Source organism: Cheilinus undulatus, linkage group 7 (assembly GCF_018320785.1).
Source record: "Cheilinus undulatus linkage group 7, ASM1832078v1, whole genome shotgun sequence".
Classification (NCBI taxonomy): domain Eukaryota; kingdom Metazoa; phylum Chordata; class Actinopteri; order Labriformes; family Labridae; genus Cheilinus; species Cheilinus undulatus.
In genome coordinates this window covers 28,067,605-28,089,756 of record NC_054871.1, presented here as the reverse complement: position 1 = coordinate 28,089,756, position 22,152 = coordinate 28,067,605, and the positions used below count along the sequence as shown (strand labels likewise).

The 22,152-nt window shown below is 38.7% G+C and overlaps 1 protein-coding gene across 1 annotated transcript in view; it reads left to right on the top strand.

The window, feature by feature from the left end:
* The first annotated feature begins 1,028 nt into the window (after positions 1-1,028).
* Positions 1,029-22,152, top strand: part of faf1 (Fas (TNFRSF6) associated factor 1) — an 89,167-nt gene continuing 68,043 nt past the window's right edge. The window contains exons 1-6 of the mRNA XM_041791611.1: positions 1,029-1,321; positions 3,711-3,779; positions 7,025-7,071; positions 9,272-9,531; positions 9,648-9,739; positions 12,395-12,486. Of these exons, the coding sequence (XP_041647545.1) occupies positions 1,262-1,321; positions 3,711-3,779; positions 7,025-7,071; positions 9,272-9,531; positions 9,648-9,739; positions 12,395-12,486 (620 nt within the window). The 5' untranslated portion in view covers positions 1,029-1,261. The remainder of the gene's footprint in view (positions 1,322-3,710; positions 3,780-7,024; positions 7,072-9,271; positions 9,532-9,647; positions 9,740-12,394; positions 12,487-22,152) is intronic.

Genomic DNA, 22,152 nt, shown 5'->3' with positions numbered 1-22,152 from the left:
AACCCAGTTCTGACACTATCAACCCCTTATTACCACGTTTTTTGCCAGTTTTTGTCAACTTGAACTGCATTTTGCTCTACTATTTGTTTTTAACCCATCTGAAATCATTCAGTGTAAATCAACTGTAAACTTATGTGGCCAATTTTAACCCCTTTATAACACTTTTTCCTGCCTGTTATTGCCACTGTTAACTGCTTTTTGACACTTTTAGGCCATTTTTTTTGGCTCCCTTAACCCATTTTGCCACTTTTTAATCCTATTTCACCACCTTTTCTGCCCATGTTGCCACTTTTAATCCATTTTGCCACTTATTAAACCCTTTCCACCACTTTGTACAACAATTTTGCCAATTCTAATTGCATTTCACTTTTTGGTTTGCCACTTTAAACTCATTTTCATTCTGTTTTAAGAAAATAGGTTTACAGATTGAAGAAGACTATATTATGGCATAAATAAATTCTAAAAATATTTGTTGCTTTGATAAAAGTGGTTATTATTCGGGTATAAAATTATATATGGTTATCATAGCTTAACTTTACAGTGGACCATGATTTTGCTGACCTCTATGGGGCCCCCATTTGGCTTGGCCCCAAGAATCTCCTCTTTATCCCCCCTTATGGACGGCCTTGCTTGTGGTAAGGTGCAAGTTGTCTGTGTCTTGAAGACTTTAGAGCAACCTTCATTATAGTGTGAATGGAGCGATAAACCAATTGGGTTAAAGCTGCATTGCCAGTCAAAGGTTATATATTTTAAGTCAATATAGCTAACAGGTAGGCTTATCTTAATTTCAGTTTGAAGCACATAGATAAATGAGATCCAAACTTTACTACCCAAACTTAAGTTAGAAGTTGTGTATGGACTTTAGAGAATTATTATATTAAAATGTAGATATGGTCTTTTCAGTGTCTTCAGTTTGTAAAGACAAACGGTTATGTTTTCGTGACTCGTGGAATGTGAACGATTTGAAATGCCTCGCGTCCTCGCTTGAGTTTCACGACACACACATCCGCTTTACGTCAGCCGTAAAGCAATGGAGATGACAATACTGATATGAGATAACTGAAGACTGAAACGTTACTTTCCTGAATTTCGCCTATTTGAAGGTCTTTGATCCGGATAAGGAGTAATATATCCAGACTGCCAACCTCTTCCTGGTTGTCTTGTCTTAGTAAAGTATTTTATTAACACTCAGTGTCCCTCTGTGAGGCGAGAAAGCGACGAGAGCCAGTGGAAGAAGCATTGCTTTTAGCCAGTCATTGCCATGGCCTCCGAAAGCGGCGATAGCAACATGGACAGAGAAATGATTCTTGCCGACTTTCAGGTTTGTTTGACATTACTATTTTGTGTAGTGTTCTATTAAGCGTTGTTCAATGTTTTTGGTCAGAGTCCACAGCAGTGCACAAGACCTGACTGACGCCGTAAACAGTAGACCTGAGCTGAGCTTTGCTTTCATGGGTTAGCTCACTAAGCTAGCAACCTGACAGCTTGCTAACTGATTCTGAACGTAATAAGAAGCTGTAGCCTCAATAACTAGATACCCACCGACAGCCCAGACGGCTGAATAATGTGTATCCTGCGTGTATGTGAAGTTGCCTGCTTGACAGGTAACGAAAACCTAGTTGGCTAAATAAAAGAGCCATGGCGCTGTCAACTTGTTTACACACTGCCTGTTGTCTCGTCAGATTTTGAAACAATCATCACAAACTGTCTGTTCCCTAAAAGAGACTAGCTTTTTACCCAAATATGTCTATAGAACGGTATATTTTGATGGTAAAAGGAAGAAAATGTTTTTAAATAATTCATTTCTACACATCAGCAGAAATCCATCACTCTATCTGTAATCATGTTTACTGACATTAGTAACAGGATAACATAAGGCCTCCTTTCTGGTGTGAAATCAAGGATGTGATGTTGTACCCTTATTTTTAAGCATCTAAGTATAAGTCAGTAACACTAGACAATAGGGCCAAGAAATGTAGATGCTTAGGTTTGACATTATTTGTAACAGCACAGCATCAAAGCCAGATGAACTGTATACTGTCTGAATATATTGCATTTTAAAGTTAACTCATAGGGGTTGGGGTCTTAGCTCCATTGAAAATGACTCCCAAGTGTTGTTTCATATCTTTTAGGACCCATACAGTGCTTGCACATTTGATTTATTTTTTTCCTACCAAGGTTAAAATAGATGATACAGCTTCATTGGAGGGTTTTTCCAACATGGCAGCTCAGATTGTTCAGTAACTTGTCATAATGTATATACTTTAGTGTTTCACTTCTGTAGGGAGTCTAGTTGAGCACAGTGAAGTTGGGAGATGTTGTGCATGAAACAAAAATGGAACACAGAAATTTACCTGAAACAACAATGTCTTATGGATTTAACAAGGGGAAGTCAAACTAACATAAAAGAGGTTAAAAAGCCATCTAAATATCCTGTTTCCTACCAGTGGTTAGTACTTAGTTATTAATAAACAGAATGAAACATAGGGTAAGTAGCAAAAGTTTAAAACAAGATTACCAGCAGACTCAAAAAATTCACCAAAGTCATCTGAGTCTATTGTCCAGCAATAGCAAAAACATGCATATTTGGGTTAAGAACATTGATTTAAAACGAACATCAAAAGCCTGCATTGTATTTCTGTGTTTAAATCACAAAAGCTTGAACCTTAAAATGGATTTTTATGGGTTTTGTTTGTTTGTGTGGGTTTTTTGTTGGCTGCTTATGATGGCACCTCTTCTAAAGTAAAGTTACATGGTGCTTTCAGTGTTTTTTCTTCATTGATGTGAAAAAGTTTTTTATAAAACATTTTAAAACTAAATGTTTCAGAGAAAACTAATCATATACAAATTAAATATATAGACTTTAAAGGAATAAAAGGTTAAACATTTTTATGAAGGTCTGGCATGGTTAGCCTGGTGCACTTGAAATGGTCCTTTGTCATTCTTTAGTACTTTTAGGTTAGGTGTTGCATTGGCTCTAAATAAAATGCTATTATTTTTAGTTTCAATTGTGTTCGATTAAAGATAGGGTTTGGAAGTGTGTGAATGCACTTATCTCTAATAGGTCAAGAGTTCTTTCATCCCTTAAAGTAAATGTAGATTAGTAGTATCATCCAAATATCCAAGCATATACATGTTGTTTTAGTTGGGTGTTGCTGAAAGAACTTTGTTATTAAAGTAACAAGAGTTAATGTCAGTAAACTTCATCTACTAAGACACTCTGTTGTGTCTCTGATAGTATATCTATAATCTCACCATAGAATATGGAAAAATACTGGTGTCAGGACACTGCTTTGCTGGCGATTTATCAGAGAATTTGCTTTGATTCTCTTACTAGTGACTGTAAGTAACAGGATGCGTTTGACTTTGAGCTGTTTCCTCTTTAATTAAGGAAGAGCATGAAAGGATACATTTAAGATACCTCCACCTTTAACTAGCACTGGTGTAGCCTCATCCACTTTGCTGAACAGTAATCTTTTTATGTCATTCTAAAATGTTTTGTTTAGTCAAAGATATCTGCTATGGAAACATTTGGCCTTTTTCTTTTTCTTTTTACTTAGACTTTTTTTTACTTTACTTACTTTACTTTACCAACATTACCAAATATTGCCAGGATGGGCGGTACCATATCATGAAACAAACTGCTGCAGCATCTCATATATGGCTTTCTCTGATATGGTTTCCTTTGTCTTGTTTTTTTCCTCTCACAGGCTTGCACTGGAATCGACAACATTGCAGAAGCAATCACTCTGTTAGAGCTTAATAACTGGGATTTAGTGGTAAGTTCATTATCTGCAGGCTTTGGGCTTTGCTCTTTGACAGACAGCAAATCCAGAGAACGAGTTCAAGAGAGCAGTAAACATCAAATAACCAACACTCTGTGTAATGTTATTAAAGAAAAATAATCTTTATTTTACCCTGAAGGATGTCATGCTGATCGGGTAGCATCTACACCTCTGCCTCCTTTGATGCAGCGACTATGACAGAAAATGCATCTCAGTAGGTTATGTTGGTTGAATTTTGAGATGAGAGACATTGTGAGAGAGAAAGTATTCAGCCAGACTTGTATTAACTCATTATGTGTCAAAGACAGGGAACCCTTTAGCTCGCAGTGCATGTCAGAAAGGGTCAGTCTATATTTAGACAGATGCTGGCGGGAGTTCAAAGCAGACAGCAGTGGCAGCACAGATGGTGGGGCCTTGAATCACTGCACCTGTAAACCTGAGGACTTGCAGTCTCCCTGCAATAGCTGGTAGTTTTTGTAAACACCAAAAACAACTAGTCTGTCTACATAGGTGTGAACTGGCATAATAATTAAATTATACCTCCAAATCATTCCCCCAGAAAGGTGTTTTCCCAAGAGTATTGTTTAGCAGAGATTGTTCAACTACTCCATTATCTCTCTAAACATTGCACCTCACTACAACTGATTCCAGCTATCATAAGCTATGACTACTATTAAACTTGAGTTGTCTGTCTTGGTTTGATATCCTGTTAATGACCTGTGTTGAAGTGGTTATTTGAAAAGTAAAAAAAAAAAAAAAAACACATAATACTGCTTATTTAATCACTGCTGAAAGTAACTAGCCATACTGCTAGTTACATTACCTTTTTCATCTATCTGTCACTTCCCCAGCACTGTCACTTAAGTGCTAATCAGAAATATCAAGTTAAACCTTACACATGCCCACATCAGTGCTGAAATGCAGAATCTAATACGGAGGACACAGACAATATCTCTTTTTATGCTCTGGATTTAAAAAACTAGTGGCATAAACAGATATCAGTGGTCGAAGTTTATCTGTTAGGTCCAGTCAGCTTAATGCTGGCATCTATCACACCTAACTGCCAAAGCAAATAAGACATTTTTTACGGGGTAGAAGAAGTGACCTGCAGGACGAAGTCTGTTCTGTTTTGTAATCAAACATGAGGAAAAATGTTGACATTTTGGGAGTCTCACACCCAAAGAAGCAGTGAAAAACCACTTGAGGCATTGGCCGCGATTGATTTTTAATACCAGTATTGGTCCCAGTTTTCACAATTGGTGCATCACTAGTAGTCTTCACATTTCCAAGCCTAAAAAAGCTGTCATGAATTGAACCGCTCCACTATTTTTGTTTCCCTCTAACAACATGGACTCAAGCCAATGTAGCATGAGTCATGTCAGACGAGGGTTGCATAGTTGTGCATGAGAAATAACATTTGGTTTTCTGTCCTGTTATACAGAGAATTCAAGAACTAGAAGTATTGTAAGAAACATGATAGGTATTCGATTAGAAATGCTAATATGATTGCTGAAGTTGGTGACAGAAACACGGTACAGTAGTGTGTTACAAACAAAAACCCCAAGCACTGCTGATGACATCCTTTTATCTACAGAAAGAACACTATAAAACAATCTAGCAGTGATCACCAACTGATGGCCCAGGGGCCATATCAGGCCCTCCAAAGCTCCCAAAAGACTATTAAATTCAGAAAATGTGAGTAGGAAACAAGATGTGCTTTTGAGGTTATCTTTTGTATTTAAATCCCTTAAGATATGAAATTAACACCAAAACAACAAAGATTGCAACAGTTTTACCAGGAATGACTTAATGTTTCATCCATTTTTTCCCAAAAATTCACCCATCAGCTTTTATAAGCATGTATGATGCATAACAAACTTATACTTTTCAGTCCAGTCCTGATTAAATCTGCAGTTTCACAGTATCAACGATTCACTTCCTGCTCGTAGAGAGTGGGATTTTTCTGTATGAGAATCAAAACAAAAGACCTGTTTCCTCCATTTGTTATTTGCCAATCAGGATGCTGCATATCAGCATCAAACCTAGTGATGGACAACAAGACAGTCCAGAAATATGTGGCTTGATTATTTCAATTGCTCATAGGCAGTAGGGACTGATCTCTCCATTAATGCTTAAAAATGAGTGACACTTTCAAAGAAAATTTAAATACCAATACAATAACATACTATTTTTTTTTAGGTAATTTGAAAGTCTGGCCCCCAAAGTGCCTGTCAATCTTCCCCCGGTACAAATGTAATTGATGACCCCTGATCTATAGGAAGAGTCTTGTTTTGCATCTGTATGATAAAAAATATTCACTGTATAAAGGGAACTTGTTACTGAAGGGTAGCAGCAGCCAGGCTTGAAAAGCTTGTTTCCTGTTTTACATCAGATTATAACGGTTTTATTCTTTTCAAATGTCCTTTTAAGTGGATCATACCAATAAAATCTAGCCTCTTCATTCATCATATTTGCACTTCTCCTGCCTTCTTGTCTCGTCGTGATTAATGGAAGCAATGTGACTGACATTAAACATTGAAATGATAATCCTACCGTTAAACAAAGGGAAAAAATCTGAAGGCTTTGCACAAATGTTTGTTTTCCTTCTATTTCAGTTATTTTATCATTTTATATATTTCATCCCCTCAGAATGAAAGGGTTGAGGAGGGTGATTTTGCTCGCACATAACAGCTGACTCTATTTTACCCTCTTTGCTGAAATGAATAGTGAGTGTTCGAGTGAATCCAATCAATTGTCCCTTCAAACAAAAGCTCAGTGCTGACAGTTGTTACTGTCAAGTGTGTCCTTTCAGCTTTTTTGTACTAATCAGCTTGCTATTTAAAATTACCTTCTATTTTTAACCGCATTTTTATAGGTTTACCCAGAAAGTTGTAAACAAACACGTGCTTTTAGTAAATTTGCAAAATTTACCAAGTTATACATGGGCTGGCTTTTGGATGACCTTGCTTGCAACATCCTGGCATCACAATATCCTTCGAACATATTCAGTAGATTTAGAAATCATCATTTATGTGCAGCATATTATATCAGGTTGAGTTTTATGTTATTAATCACTATTTACAATATGCAGGATTTTGTTCTTGTATTCACAGCAGTTGGTCCAGAACCAAATCATTGGAAGTTTGGATATCAGGAGTGTTTTTTTAGTTCTACATGTGAAAATATGGGAAAATTATATTTATATTACAGTGCATGATACACTTCCACTTTCATTACAGGCAGCCATCAATGGAGTTATACCACAAGAGAATGGAATTATACAAAGGTAATTACCACTCTTCTAATGTTTGCTTAACACTGAATGGTACCTTAGATTATGTATTATACAAATGACAACGCATTGTTGTCATTTCTGGCATGCTATGATGATAACCAAAAGGATGACAAGAAATCTCAGTAGTTAGTATGGGAGCAGCTGTTACAGTATTGAGCATCAAGGGGCAGATATGCAAGTGAAGCAACTCTCAAACAGGGCAGTGAATGGGAAACCACCACCTGATTATGCTCAAAGAAAGACATTGATGATCAGGCAAAATGATCTTGGAGATTCAGAGTCTTGATGTCCCCATCATTTTGACTTAGACCGTAAATGCACTAGATATGCTTGGACACAACTTGCCAAACTGATGTTTCTTTTGTAAAACCTGCTTCCTCCATGAAGCACATGTGAATGTCTTATTATAGAGAAAGCATTGTTTGATAGACAGCTTAAATGCATGTTTCAATTCGATGCTTAAACAAGTGTTACAGAGTTGGAGGTTATTGCTCCTAGCATGGAAACTGTGTGATAAAGAAATAATAGAAAAGACTCTGCAACTGCAAGCATCTTTCTGCCAAGAAGGGACTTGTAAACAGTTTCTGAGTTGAAAAGGTTTCTTTAAGAGGCTTTGAGCGCTTCGCTTTCCTTCAACAGTTAGTTTACACTTGTGAATGCAATGAGCTGATCTGAACCCACTCAAACTGGAGACTTTCTGTTAAACCGTTTTATTTTGTGTGCACGCTTGTGTGCATTTGTGCACAGACAAGCGTGCGGTTAAATTTGGTTCAGGTTCTTGGGCCATGAGAATATTGCTGGTGTTTCTCGAGGGCACACATAGCTGTGAATGGAGGCTTGCTGGCAGCGTGACCAGCAGCCAACACATTTACTAAGAGGCTGGCATGGCTCTGAGTAGGATGGGGTAGCCCAATAAACAGTCTGATGACGTGACATGAGCTGGAGCCAGTTGGAGTCTACTCCAGTGCTGCTGAAATCTATTTCCCTTGTGTCCTCTCTAGTAAGCAGGTTGAGAATTATAAAAAGCAGGCTTTGTTAAGCAAAATTCTTCTGGTCATTTTCTGATGAAAATGTCAAATAATCTACTGAACTTGATCACTGTTCTTGTGGTTTGTTATTGTCTCCTTTGGGACACCTCATAGAAACAGTGCCATCTACTTGCGGAAGTAATCCCCAAACGGCAACAACGGACAATTTAACGGTCTTCTGAGTTGCTGTGCCAAGTATGGAAGAAAGTGCTGATCCTGATAGTGAGAGCTAAACCACAAACTATTTGTTTTCACAGAGGTGGATTCTTCTTGGGAGGATCCATCTTGTTTTTCTTTGGCTCTGTGGAGTAAAATACTGAGAATTATATATATTTTTTTTGCTCCCACAGTGATTCAAACTAATGTGCCACATATTTATACACATTCATATGGTAGACCTTTCTTTTCATAATTTGTATTTCCTGTATGCCATTTCCTGATTTCAGGTGATTGTCTCCCCCTTTTATGTGACCAAAAAGGATTAAATTGTCATCAACCCTATTAATTACATTAAGATATGATGACTCCTCGATGTCCCAGAGATCAGTCTACCCTAGATGCACTGTTTTTAGAGTGAAATATTTGTCATTATGTTTCAGTTGGAGCAAAGTGAAGTTGAGATGGCTGAGGTGATTTCCCACCACACTGACTCAGCTTGTTCGGGGATTTTTTTTGTGGTTGTTGATCACCAAATTTCACATCAGGACAGTGGCCTCTTCAACATGTGGGGCAACATAGAATAAAGCCTTTGTGGAAAAAAAAAAGCCTGAGTCTGGCACACTCTCTTGTGAGATAGTTGCTGGTTTCACTTCATGGAACAAAGGGCAGACTTTGTTCATGATTAGAACACAAAGAAATTTACTGTGTTGTGTTAAACATGGGTCACACACTGAGGCAGCCACAAGACAATAGCATAATAGAGCATGAGGATATATTGTAAATAAGGATGGGAGGGAAAGACGCTTGTTGTTGGGATAATTTTTGTCTTGCAGTTCCCGCTTTGTTCTTTTAACAGGCTAAAGATCAGTTTTATGTAGCCACAAATATAAGCCTGTCTGGTGTCTTCTGTCCATGGTACTGACCGTGTAAATGACCAATTTAAAGATTTTATATGAAAACTCAGCAATCATACTGCCATCACTAACCTTTATAACTCTGTGCAGTAACTTTTCCAATGAGGCAAACCAGGCCAGCATGTATGGACCCCATAGCCAATCAGAAGCAGCTGATGCAGCAGCAGGAGGCACCATCCCTCCTCCCTCTTCATCGTCTTCATCCTCCTCTCCTCCGTCGTCCTCCGCTTTTTGTCCCAGCAACTCTTCCTCCCGACACATTGTAGAGCGTCAACCCCGGATGCTCAACTTCAGGGTGGAGTACCGACAGCGCACTGTAGAGCTGGTACTGGAAGAAGGCAGCACAGTTGGTGAGCACCATAAGTAATGACATGAAAAGCTGTTTATAATACTCAACATATCACATGACCTGTTTCTTTACACGTGGGCTCAATTTTTCCCTGAACTTTGTAAATGTTTTCTACAGGAGAAATCAAACAAATCCTGGAAACAGAGCTGGGGGTTCCAGTGTCCAAAATGCAGCTGAAAGGATGGAAGAGTGGAGATGTATCTGATAGTGTAAGTTTTATAGGCTTTATAAGGGTGCACACATGCTAAGGCCAGTTGTTTTGTACTGTGTTTGAAGCACGCTTGTCCTCCCTCCCAAGTTCCCTGCTGTTCTGCACTCAAGCCTGACCTGAGCACATATAGGCCATCAAATCTTACTATAACAGTTAACAAGACATGCTGTCTTACAGTGTTGGCACAGTGGAAAAAATAAAATATACAGCCAACATGACAGCAACTTTGCTCACTTGGCTTATTTTTAGTTTTTTTTGTCAGTTCAGATAACACTCCACTATTGTTAAAAAGATTGTCCAGAGGAACGGTTGTATTGAATCAATTATGCAACACTTCCACATGCACAAGCAATTGTAAAATGCTAAAGCCCACCTCTGCCATCTGTGCCAGGCCAGGGGAGTGTACCATGCCTGAGCATGATACAAAACACTCACATTAGGGTTGGGTATCGATTGGGTCTTTTCCAATACCAGTGTAAATCAATACTTTTTAAACTGTGCCAATGCTTGAATGTATACTTTTAAGAGAAAAAAGTGTGTTCAAAGTCAGTGGGTGAATGAACGCTGTCTTTATCATAAATAATTAAAAGAAATATATAAAAAAAGCCAGTTGAACATATGATAAGAAAAGGAAATGGGTGTAACTTCTTAATAAAAGAGACTCAAATGAAATCCATATGGCGGTACATCAGAGACAAACAGTGAAATAAATGAGTCAGACAGTGTGACTGTCTCTGGTAGGAAAACACAGACAGGGCACAGACATTGCTCAGTACGTCAAAATGATAAGACATACATGCTCTGCTGAAATAAAATGAAAGTGCATATCACACAAATTTCATAACAGTGTTTTGGCCTTTCATTTGGAGTGGGTGGGGGTCACATCACAGTCATAGAGTACTGAAATGAAGTATTGATATCTGTGTTTTAACTCAGTCTGGATAGGTTTCGAATGTGCAGGCACCGGTACCATATTGGCACTGGGTTTTAATACTCATCCTTTTTGGTGTAAGAATGCTCAGGCAACAGTACAGATTGCCTTGTGTGAGTGTGCCCTAAATGTTTGTCAAAAGCACGTTTTTAAGAAAAAAAACCTAGTAATTTGGTTTTCACATTACCAGAATTTTTAACATAGTTACAACTGTAGCAAAAATCAAATTAAATCAACATTTCTTTTAACAAAAAAAGCCTTAGGCACCAGATATTATGTTATTCCTTGTTTTGAATTACCATGAATTGCAGACGTCCTCTGTATACTTTCTTTTAAATGCACAAAAGCACTGGCAACATTATAGATTACAATGGCAATGGCATAGTTATGTATATGTAATTCACACTGTGTTGCAATTTGGGATGGCTGTCCTCAATAATAGAGATTATACTATTCAAAAATATTTAGTTTTGTTTACTTTTTATTTAGTCTGCATGTATCCTGAAATTCACAATATGCATGTATCCATTATCTTCCCATGCAAAGTGACTGTGTGGTCTTTGATGCTGATTTATGTCACATTCTTGTGGCATCAGAACATACCATAAATCAAAACTTTGAAACTATAAAACAATGACAAAGTAGCAGCAAAGCCCCAGCACCCCCAATTTTTCTCTTTTGACAGAACTTCAGGCATCATCTACACGATCAGTCTTTAATGAGGGCTTTTGCCTCTTATTTTAACCTCATTTAGAATTATATACGCTACTCTTACTAAACAGTCCATAGTCATGCGTCTTAAATCTAAGGCACTGGTGTCCAACTCAAGGTCCTGGGACTGAATCCGGCTCGTGGTACAGTTGTATCCGGCCCGCAAGATCATACAATCTTTCTATTATAACTGGCCCACCAGTATGAGGTCTGCAGGTTTCCTCCAGTAAACTTGTAAGCTTAATTTTGATAATTTAAAATATCCTTGTTAAATTATAAAAATCTGAAAAAGTAAAGAGTTAAAGAAGTTAGATTAAAAGTCAGGATGGTGAGAAAAGAAATTTATGTTGTCATTTCATATTTTCAATTTTGCGTCTCACAATTCTAACTTAAACATATGATTTTGACTTTTTTCAGGTTTTGACCTTCAAGATTCACTATTAAAAATTCTAAGTTATATTTTTACCTTTTACACTAGTGCTTTTGACTTTATATCTCATGCATTTGCCTTTTAAAAACATTATTTAGCCTTTAAATTTCATGTTTAGACCTTTTGATCTAATAAGTTTGACTTTTTATCTCAGACTTTGAGCCTTTAAACTTATCATTACCTCTGCCAAGGAGGTTATGTGATCGTGAGGGTTTGTTAGTTTGTTTGTTAGCAACATAACTCAAAAAGTTATGGACGAATTTTGATGAAATTTTCAGGAAATGTCAGAAATGGCATAAGGAAGAACTAATTAGATTTTGGGAGTGATCCATGAATTTTTCAAAGGATTCTGTCCTATTGGGAGATAGGGCTGATGGCGGAGGTCTGCGCTCTCCGAGTGCTTTTCTAGGGTTAGGGTTAGGGTTAGGGGGTTAGTTTTTACTAGTTTTTACTTTTTTCATCTCAGAATGATTTATTATCAGTGTTATTTATAATATTTATAAAGCAGAAACTTATTCTATTTGCAAATAATTTCTTCATTCTATTGAGTTGTCCCTGTGTGTGTTTGTGTGTTTAATCAGACCGTGCTGAGAAGTTTACACTTGCCCAAGAACAACAGCCTCTATGTCCTGACCCCAGAAATTGCTGCTACTGCTAGCACCAGCAAAAACAGGTATTCATCTTAACAATTAACACTCTTTCTCTTCTTTTTGAATGTTTTCACCCTCCTCTTCCCATTCTGCTGAACACACTACTGAATGCTGTTGATATTGGAAGGAGTGCAGTACCTAATAATAACCACAAGGTGGAGGTCTGTGTCCATTTATGAAAATCCAGAATCGAGCCTGTAAATACCATTTCATTGGAATATTAAGAAACGTTTGACCCGCTGGTGCACACTCATTTCCCTACATCTATTGTGACATTTTGAAGGGAGCGTCTGCTGCTGCAACCTCTTTGTGTAGTGTAAATAATAATTTCCTCTTTGTTCTTTAAGCCTGCTATTGTTGCAGAAGGTTGTAGTGCATCTTACACAGGCTGTGAATATGATACCGACATTTTGTACTTATTTGTTTCATTTCCCACGACACATCAGTCTGAAACATAACTGATAATATCCTGTGACTGTGAAGATTAAACATTAAGCTGGTGTTTTTTCCACCTAGAGGTTGTCCTCATCGTTTCTGGGAATCCATGGCAGTATTAGCAAACCTTTCTTTCTGAAATGTCAGGCTGCTCAGAGGAAAATCAAAGCGGTAATACAATCACAGGTGGCAGCTGAATACGTGATTGTCCTTTCATCAGTGTCTGGAAAACAGTGTTGTAGATTTCTCTCTTCACTTTACCTCGGTGACAGAGGCTGACCTTAAACTATCTTATTTGTATTTTAAGAATTAAAGCATTATCAGTGTTATATGTTTTATGGCATATGGATATCTGAGTCTTTTGTGTCTATTACAGACATTTTGTGGTGATAGAGAGAGATGAGAATGAACATACAGTGCTACTCCTGTGATTATTAAATTGCCTTTTTTGCTCAGTGCTTCACCCTTTGCACTGATTAGATTGAGCACTTTTCATAGTGTGTATGAGTACAAAATATAACCAACAAGGAATAAAAGGTTTTATATGCATAAGGAAATGCTTTGAATTATCTATGTTGAATATTAGTTGATATTTTTAAAAGAGCTCTTTTTGAAGAGAAATTTAGTGATACAGGCGTTTTTTTAAAGTAAAGCCTAACTATTATTACTGTGCTTAAACACCTATTGGTGTGACATAAGGTTTCCCTGTTTTTTTCTTTAAATTATTTTTAAATGTCAATGTTAATCCAAAAGACTGATGTCAGTTTAACTGATTGATTTTTTTAATGTCTAGGATTATTCTCTAAAACAGTAATAACAACCAGGGACTCGTTTTGTGATGGCAGTCTGTGTTTGACTACTTTACCCATCAGTCTTTCACATAAACTGCCCGTGTTTCATAGAAAAATGACACTGGATCAAAACAGCAGGATTTATGATCTTCTGACAATTGTCAGTGTCACTTCCTCAGATGCATTGCCTTTATTAGTCAGCCTGGTTTATACTCTCACATCTTACAGCCTTAGTTTGTTTGTTGACAGTGGATTCAAAACAGAAACTGTACTGTTACTCTCCACACACTTCCTCATGTTAGCAGCCAAGCAAGCATCCACATGTCATCAGAACACTTGTAAAAGAAGTCATTTGGCAGTTTGCCGCATTGCCTGCTAGTTAGGCTAAGTGGTAGTTATATTGTGTTGGCAGCTAATGGCCCTCATCTCCCCAGTCTTCCCTCCCTCGCTCCCTCTTCTCCGCAGCTCCTCGTCTTCTCACTCCCCCACCAACTGCTGCGTCTTTTTAGCAGCACCGTTGCCATTTCCCCGAGTGTTATCGATATCATTTTGGGTGTCAGGAGCTCATTATTCTGTGTCAGCTATTTTGGTTGAGAATAGTTGGGGCTGAGTGGAGTGGGTGGTCCTTTGTGTGTATGCACATGCATTTCTATATAAATTTGTGTGTATGTGTGTGGTGACCCTGTTGTCATGCTGGGAGAGGATAGGTGACAGATCACAGAACAAGAGGGAGCAGACCCCTGTAGCGGGACCAGACAAGCTGTTTAGTATGCTGTAAAAATAAACTGTGGTCACACCAGAAAAATCCACGCTATTTGCACTTTATCTGCAGTGTGTGCGTATTTGTTGCAGAAGACAAAGCTTTGTCCCCTGAACATGTTGTCAGCAGGTAGGAAGGCATACATCATCATTACCATACCAACTAAAACTGCCACTTCATAGGAACTTATCTAGTCTGGGAGTACTTTGAACTTCAACAAGATTATTTACAGCTAAATTGTTGTGCATAATATAAGTGCCCCTCTAATAATCACAGATATGCTTGTTCTAAATACATATTGATTTTTCCAGAACTTATTTCATGCAGCTAACAATGTTGATGACCTCAGATATTTGTACGAGATAGAGCAGCACTCATCGACTGACGGGCCCAATGCTCCCCATCCGGCCCCCAAACGATGATTAAATGCAAAAATGTGCGGAAGAAAAAAGATGTTGTGGTTTTAGGTTGTCTTTTGTCTTTAAACTCATACAGCTATCAAATCAACCCCAAAATGATCAAGATTTCAACAGTTTTATCAGGAATTACTTGAGTTTGAGCCATTTTTTTTACAGAAATCCACCAGTTAGCCATCAGCTATTATACAGTACGGAAATATGAGGCATGATTAGCAGGTATTAATCAGTCCAGGCCTGATTAAACCTGCAGTTTTCTGTTTCAACTTTTCACTCCTTGCTCTTTGAGAGTGATTCTCCTGCCTGAAAATCAAAACAAAAAACGGTTTCATCCATTTGTTTTTCACCAAACAGGATGCAGCATATTAGCGTCAGGACATGGCAGTCTAAGAAATATGTAGCTAAAACATTTTGATTGAACATAGGAGATGGGGACTGATCTTACTGTTAATGCATAAAAATGACTTACATTTAAAAGAAAATACTAATACAATACTGTGTTAACCTAACCAAAATATTTATTTTATTTGAGTTAATTCAAAAGTCTTGACCCCAAAGTGCCTGTCAAGACAAAATCTGGTCCTTGTACAGATGTAGTTTATGACCCCCGAGATAGAGGTTTGAGGATGTTCCAAAAGAATTGGACTGTCATAGGCATCCAAGACAAGTTTGTTTACTCATAGCCTAAGTGTCTCACACATCCAGTTTAAATATCCTCACCTAGTATTGTGATGTCAGAGCTAGAACAAAGCAGTGTCTGCAATAAAACCTTCAACTACCTCTCATTTAAGGCTCTTGTTGAGTTCAAATAAAAGTAGCACAAAGTCCAGCAAATCCAATCTGGTAAGTTAGGATGAAAGACTTAATGAACTCAGTGTGAAGGCTCTATTATGTAGGCTGTATTTTAAGTTGATTAGAAAAGTAAATATGCTAGTCAAAAAAACATTTTTTAAAACATTTTGCCATGTGCTTGTTAGGTGTTCTACATTTTCAACACAGTCACTCCTGATGTTAAAAAACTGTAAAAAACAGAAATGTGTGACGTGATTAAAACAGAGTTCAGAGAGTCATGGATTTACCCAATGACATGTTATTATTATTGTTTCTAATCTGTATACAATGTACTGCAGGGCTCATCAACTCCTTTTGCACAAGGTCCAGCTTTTCTTTAACACACCCTGTGGTGGCCGGACATTGAAATAAAATACCATAAAGTCAATATTTTGTTCTGATCTTGTAGCAATGGCAAGCTTGGGCGCAAGTGGCCCTAAGGTTAGGTATTGCTCTAATATACCTGCGCCTCCTTTCTTGCATGTCTATCCCCCTCTCTCAGTCCTGTTTCTGACCCTCTCCACTGTTCTCATCTATCAAGGAAGGCATAAAAAGCCCAAAAATGTAACTTAAAAACAAACCAAAAAAAAACAATAGTATGCTTTAGTTTTTCCTTCTCAATTTTTTTGAAATTAATAAACCTAACTGATGTGCAGAAAGTGATACCAAGTCACATTTACCTACTGTTGTTTGGAGTGAAAAGACACTGTGGGTAATATGGTGTAACATTGTAATCTGGTGTATGTCTTACACTGAAATTGTAAAAACCTCATAAGTTTTAAATTAGTTTATGTCACCACCATTAGTTTCTAGATTTACATTTGCCAGTTTGTATTTTTCGTGTGGAAAACCAAATTCAATTTTACAAACTTTTGTTTGCTTCAGATTGTTGCTGAGTAAAAATGCAAATATCCCATAAATGGTAATATCCCTGGCAATGACTTTGTAGAGCTTGGATCGTGCAGCACACACCTAAATCAAACGGACTGATTACACAGTGCTGCTTTGTCATTATGATCCTGCTGAGTAAACTCCTCTTAGTTGTCATGTTTGATTAGAAATAAATCTTGTGGCTTTGGGAGATTTTCCTAGAGCAGCAGTCATTCTCAGGTAGGTATTTAGTTAGTGATGTGACGTGCAGATACTGCAGTGTTAAAGCCGGCTATGAAAGAGGTTTCTCTCTGTGGCCATGTTGATGACTGCCTGTGAATACAAGAGGGTGTTGAGGAGGAGCTAATCTCTTGCATAAATGATGAAGGCCTGATGAATATTTCAATGGTGCCTGTTCCCTTGTTCGTTTACTCTGCGCTCAGCTCTCAGGAAGCATGTTTGCCAACGAAAGGTTATTTTAATTTAAACTCCAAAGGAAATTAGAAAATTGCAAAAATGATTCATTAGGTTTTGTGTATTTTTAAGGTGGCTTCCTGCCTCCTATGTCGTCCTCTGTGGGTAATCTAGCCAGAAGCAGATTCACAGATGCTTTGGGATGACAGCTAGCATGTTAGCCCTCTGTGGCAGCGTGTAACAGTTAGCACGCTAATAAACTTTGGGACAAGATGGCAGAGCAAAACAGAGCAGAACGGTTTCGCATCCTCCTGCTTTGTTGTGGATGCAAAATGTGGAGGAGGTAAGAAGAGCTTGTGTGTACCTCACTCATGACCTCCTCTGACATATAGGAGTTAAAATGGTCAGTCAGCATGTACTAAGACAGTGCGTTCTTATGTGTTTGTGTTTCTCTGAGCAGTAGAAACATGAATAATGGTGGGGAGTGTATGTAAGTGGAGGAGGAAGTATGTGTGTATGGATATTTGTGTTTTGCAGGCACATGTCACATTGTGTGTGCGTGTGTCTGGCAGTGCTAGTTTAATAAGGTCTAGAGTCTGCTCTGTGCCGCAGGGACTCACAGCTTAGGCGATGGGCTTACCTCAGAATGAAACCAATCTGTTTAGCCTGCTCTCCTCCCCTGCAAAATGCTCCATTTTCCCTGTCCTTAAAGTTAAATGACATTTTCCATCCTGCACCCTTATGCCATGTCAAGTACCTCCAGAGATATTTCAGGCCGACCTGGATGTCACGAGTGTGTGTGTTGAGCGAGAAAGAGACCTCTGAAGGCAGAAGCAAACACTGAGACACCCACACTTCAACCTTGTACTGCATGAGGGGGCCTGCCTCTATCAGCTGCTTTGAAAACATCAGTGGTGGAAGCAGTCGAGCCAAAGGGATATTAAACTTGAAACATGGGTGTTTTGTTTATTTATCAACCAGCCGGCCTCATCAGACAGATGGGAAATGACAAGGAAATGACTCATTATGAATGGCAGGTTTATTTCCCCTGTGAATGCATTTGATATTTTGAGTAGCTATATTTGTACTGTAGAGCACAACGAGCGGTCTGGTTTTTCAAAGTAAATCTTGAACAGAATTCCACCCACACACTCACACCAAATGGCTCATCAGGCTGCCATAAATGACTGATAAGATGTTCCCTCTTTGCTTGGAAGGACAGAGTAACACTTCAACTCAGTTTACCCTCTATCTCTGTCTATTTAGGAGTCTCGCTGCCTGCCAGCAGTAGCTCGGGACTGTGTCCAAACATAATCACGATATTAGCTAGATCCTTATTTATGTGTCCTTACCCCTTTCCATTTTTCCTCTCGCTCTCTCTCACTCTACCTCTCTCTCACACACACAAGCAAACACATCTCTCTCCTCCTTCTGCTCAGCCCTATTACGTATGCATCCTTCCTTCCTACTCCACACATTTCCAATCTTCCCCAGTTAGCTACAACAAACATTACATTTACATATTGATTTCGTAGTTTTAGTCAATGTAAATATGCTGTCATTACAGTAAATTTGAGCTTCTGTTAACATAAGCTCGTCCAGATCTGCACAGATTAAGGATGTGATTGCATAATTAATGTGTGCGCTACATATTAATTCCCTCATCCCTCTCTTTCCCTCAACTCTTCCTCTTCTCCTCGGGTTCTGAGCCCTGATTAAGTGCCTGCTTCGGCCCTTAAGCCTCCCATTGATATTCAGCCTCACAGACCCAGCATTTGCTCAAAACGCTACTTAACCTCACAGCTTATTGTAAATGAAGCTTCCAAAAGTTGATTCCCCCACCTCCTCCTCTCCATGTGAAGCACACAAAATGTCTGCGTTTGCATTGTCTGTGGCATCTCTCTCACCGCTGTGAGCAAGCAATGATGCAGGAAGTCAGAACTTTCATTTTAAGGCCTCTTGGACAAGTTGTGTTTTCACTGGCAGGTCACATTGTCATCATCATATGACATCCCCTGGGAAAGTGCAAACATCTCAGACCAGTGATTCATGAGTACACTTGCATAGAAATAATGCAGTGTGTAAAATTTTGAAAGCTTGCTATGGTCAAATAAATGATTTGAAAACAAAGAAGGGAATCTGCACTTCAGCTGACAAACCTTGCAAACTGGTGTTACTCAGAGCGGTGACATATATTCACATTAGGGCCAAACTGATATTAGGGAATTACTAATTCTGGTAACTGATATATTAGCCGATTCAGTTTTTGCATACATTTTTTTGATTAATTAATAGATAAAACAAATAGCTGCTTCTGACCCCTTGAATATAGTTCAAATACATGTACAACGATATAAATTGAAGGCAGATTACTTTAACTATTTTCAAATACTAGTATTGTCAAATCAAACTCCAACCAGAAACACCCCCCCACTAACCCTCTAGTTGTAACTTGTGTTACTCTAATTTACACTGGTCTCTGGCAGCATGCATCTGCCTGAGTGAGCACAATATTACTGTGAGATATTGCACCATTACAGTCAATGTGTCGTTACTGACTCAGCTAAAGCTTATAGTTAGCTGATTTTAAGCTAGGTTATCCTAACTTTAGCTTGATCACTTGCACCCTAATTCACATCATGGAGCAAAATACCCAATGTGTTTCAACTTTAATGATACTTATTATTTGCTAAGTATTTCATAAATGAGTTAATACATTATTGTTGTTTTCAATACTGATGTGGCCAATGTCAGTTTATGAGGTACCAATATCAAAAGCATAGAAGCTGGAAGGGGTTGGGTATTCCTCGGTGCTGAAGTAGTGTGCCACTGTATGGCAAAGGTAGTATACTGTAATTCCCAATTTCTAGCTTAACGGAAGAGTTAGAGTGCACAAAGATTAGAGCAGAGTTGTTATCAGGGAGTAAAGATAGAGTAGTCGGTAACATGGTTCTAGTCAAACTAGAGAGTGGAAATGGAATCCAAGACAGGAAGTACAGGAGGCAGAGGCAGCTCTGCTGAGACTGTAGGCAATGTCCAGATAGGCCGGGAAGCTTGGGGCTTGGCTCAGGTGAACCAGCGTGGAGCATGGCAGGTCTTAAAGATAGGTTGTAGGAAGCTGGTAGTGGAGCAGCTACCTACACATGAGAAAGTAGTGTGGTGTACTATGGCTGTGGCTCAGGCTAAGCAGGAACAGTGGATGAACAGGGTGTAGACAAGAGGAAGCTGAGTAGGAGGGACCTAGATGTACATGGCGATGTAACAGGGTTTTGAAAAGCTTAACAGCAGGAACTGAAAACTGAAGGTAACAGGTGAATGCAGGATGTAATCAGGTAGGGGTGGTGGTGTGTGGGCAGTCATTTAGTTTGTTTGTGAGGGAGAGAAAATTGAAAGGGGCAGGTTTTTATGTAAGCACCAGTCAGGCGAGCTAAAGGGGTGCCAAGGACTGGGAGATGCAGGTAGATTTGGGCGGAAAACTGGTTGTTCCACAGGAGATAGTTTGCACTAGTTTTAGGTCTGACATAGTGCTATGGTCTGCCAGTCAGTGTGTAGTTTATTTAATAGAGCTGATGAATCCATGGAAGGATTCTGTGGAGGAAGCTTATGAAATGAAAAAGCTCAAATATGCAGATTTAGGAGCAGAAGCTGAACAGCAAGGATGGAAAGTTAGGGTTCATCCAGTAGAAGTGGGATGTAGCGGGTTTGTTGCATTGTCAGCTGTTTCATTACTTAGAGAACTGGGAGTTCAGGGACAGAGTTTGTGAAAGACACTTAAGGAGATGTCAGACAAAGCAGTTCAGGCTAGTCAGTGGAATATGATGAAGAGGAGTAATGCCATCTTGGGGCAGAAATAAATGTTGATAGACCCCTCAACTACTCAATTAGTTTCCTTTCTCATAATTTGCTCTTTTCTCTCTTCTGTCATGAACATGAGGTAGTAGGGGGAGGTAGAGCCTCAAACCACATCAGGTGGGGATGAGTGCTAGCTCAAGCAGGACACCTCACCTAAGCTCTCTCTCCCCCACGCTACTGTGAAGCTTTCTCTCTCTTTCACTCTTTCTTATTTTCTCTTGTGCACTTGTTTGCAGTTTCATGTGTAATGTCAGTTCTGGGAACAACTGTCTTTTTGTAGTTGCAGTTATAAGCTGTCTGGGGTAGTTAGTATCGGCATTGTCACCGGCAGGAGTCTGTATGCACCAAGTCTGGGTCTGTTGAGGGTGCATCGCTGTTTTGGCTGTGATGGACATGTGGTAATGTAGTTAACATATAGAAAGTCTCTGTGTTGGCATGGTGGGTGGTGAGAGCTAGCATAGAGGAGGGGTGGCTCTGGGACACTGTAGATCAGTTTTCTGCCTTCTGGAGGTGTTCTGGGACTAATTGAGCACAACACCAGTGAAGGGGGGTTCTTACTTGACAGCCCTGGTGACGTGTTGGCTTCTTGCTGCTCATTGGTCAGCATGGTTGACTTGTGGAGGCAAATACAAGGCACCAAATATTAAGGGAAGTCTTACTTGTAATTACCGATAATGACAAACTTATGTCTAAATTGCATAAATACTTTGGTAACTTATTTGTACGATTCAGGTCTCATTCTTTATCTCCTGCAGCAGCTTTTGGATCAAAAATGACTGAAGTTTCTTATTTTTTAAAACCGGGCATATTTTTCAATGCGACACTCCTCGAAAATAATAGACTGTATCCTTAACATTTGGTGTAAAAATATGTCAAAAGTTCAAATATGTTGAAAACCTCTGTTATCAGACATTTATAAGGCTATAATTGAAATAAAGTGAGATTAATTATAAAAGATATGAATGTCATCAGTATAAAGTCATGTTTCAGTTGATAGACATTGACTCTTAAGAAGACAAATAGAGCAGTAATCCTGCAGCATCTGCCGAAAAGGAAGTGTTGTCATGATGCACAATAATGGCTCTTCATTGTTCAAGTTTTTACTAAAGAATGAGAGCAGGAATGTATATAACCTCTATATAACATGGCCTACAAATTCAAACAAAATAAATACATTTTAAAAGCCAGAAAAAGCAGATTATCTGCAGGTTGTGTTGATCCATAACCCTACCCAGCCCTGTGTGGGGTTGTTTTATGTCACAGTAAAACCTTGCTTTTCACAGATCCAGAGTGTTTCTGGTTAAGAAGGTGCTGAAAGTC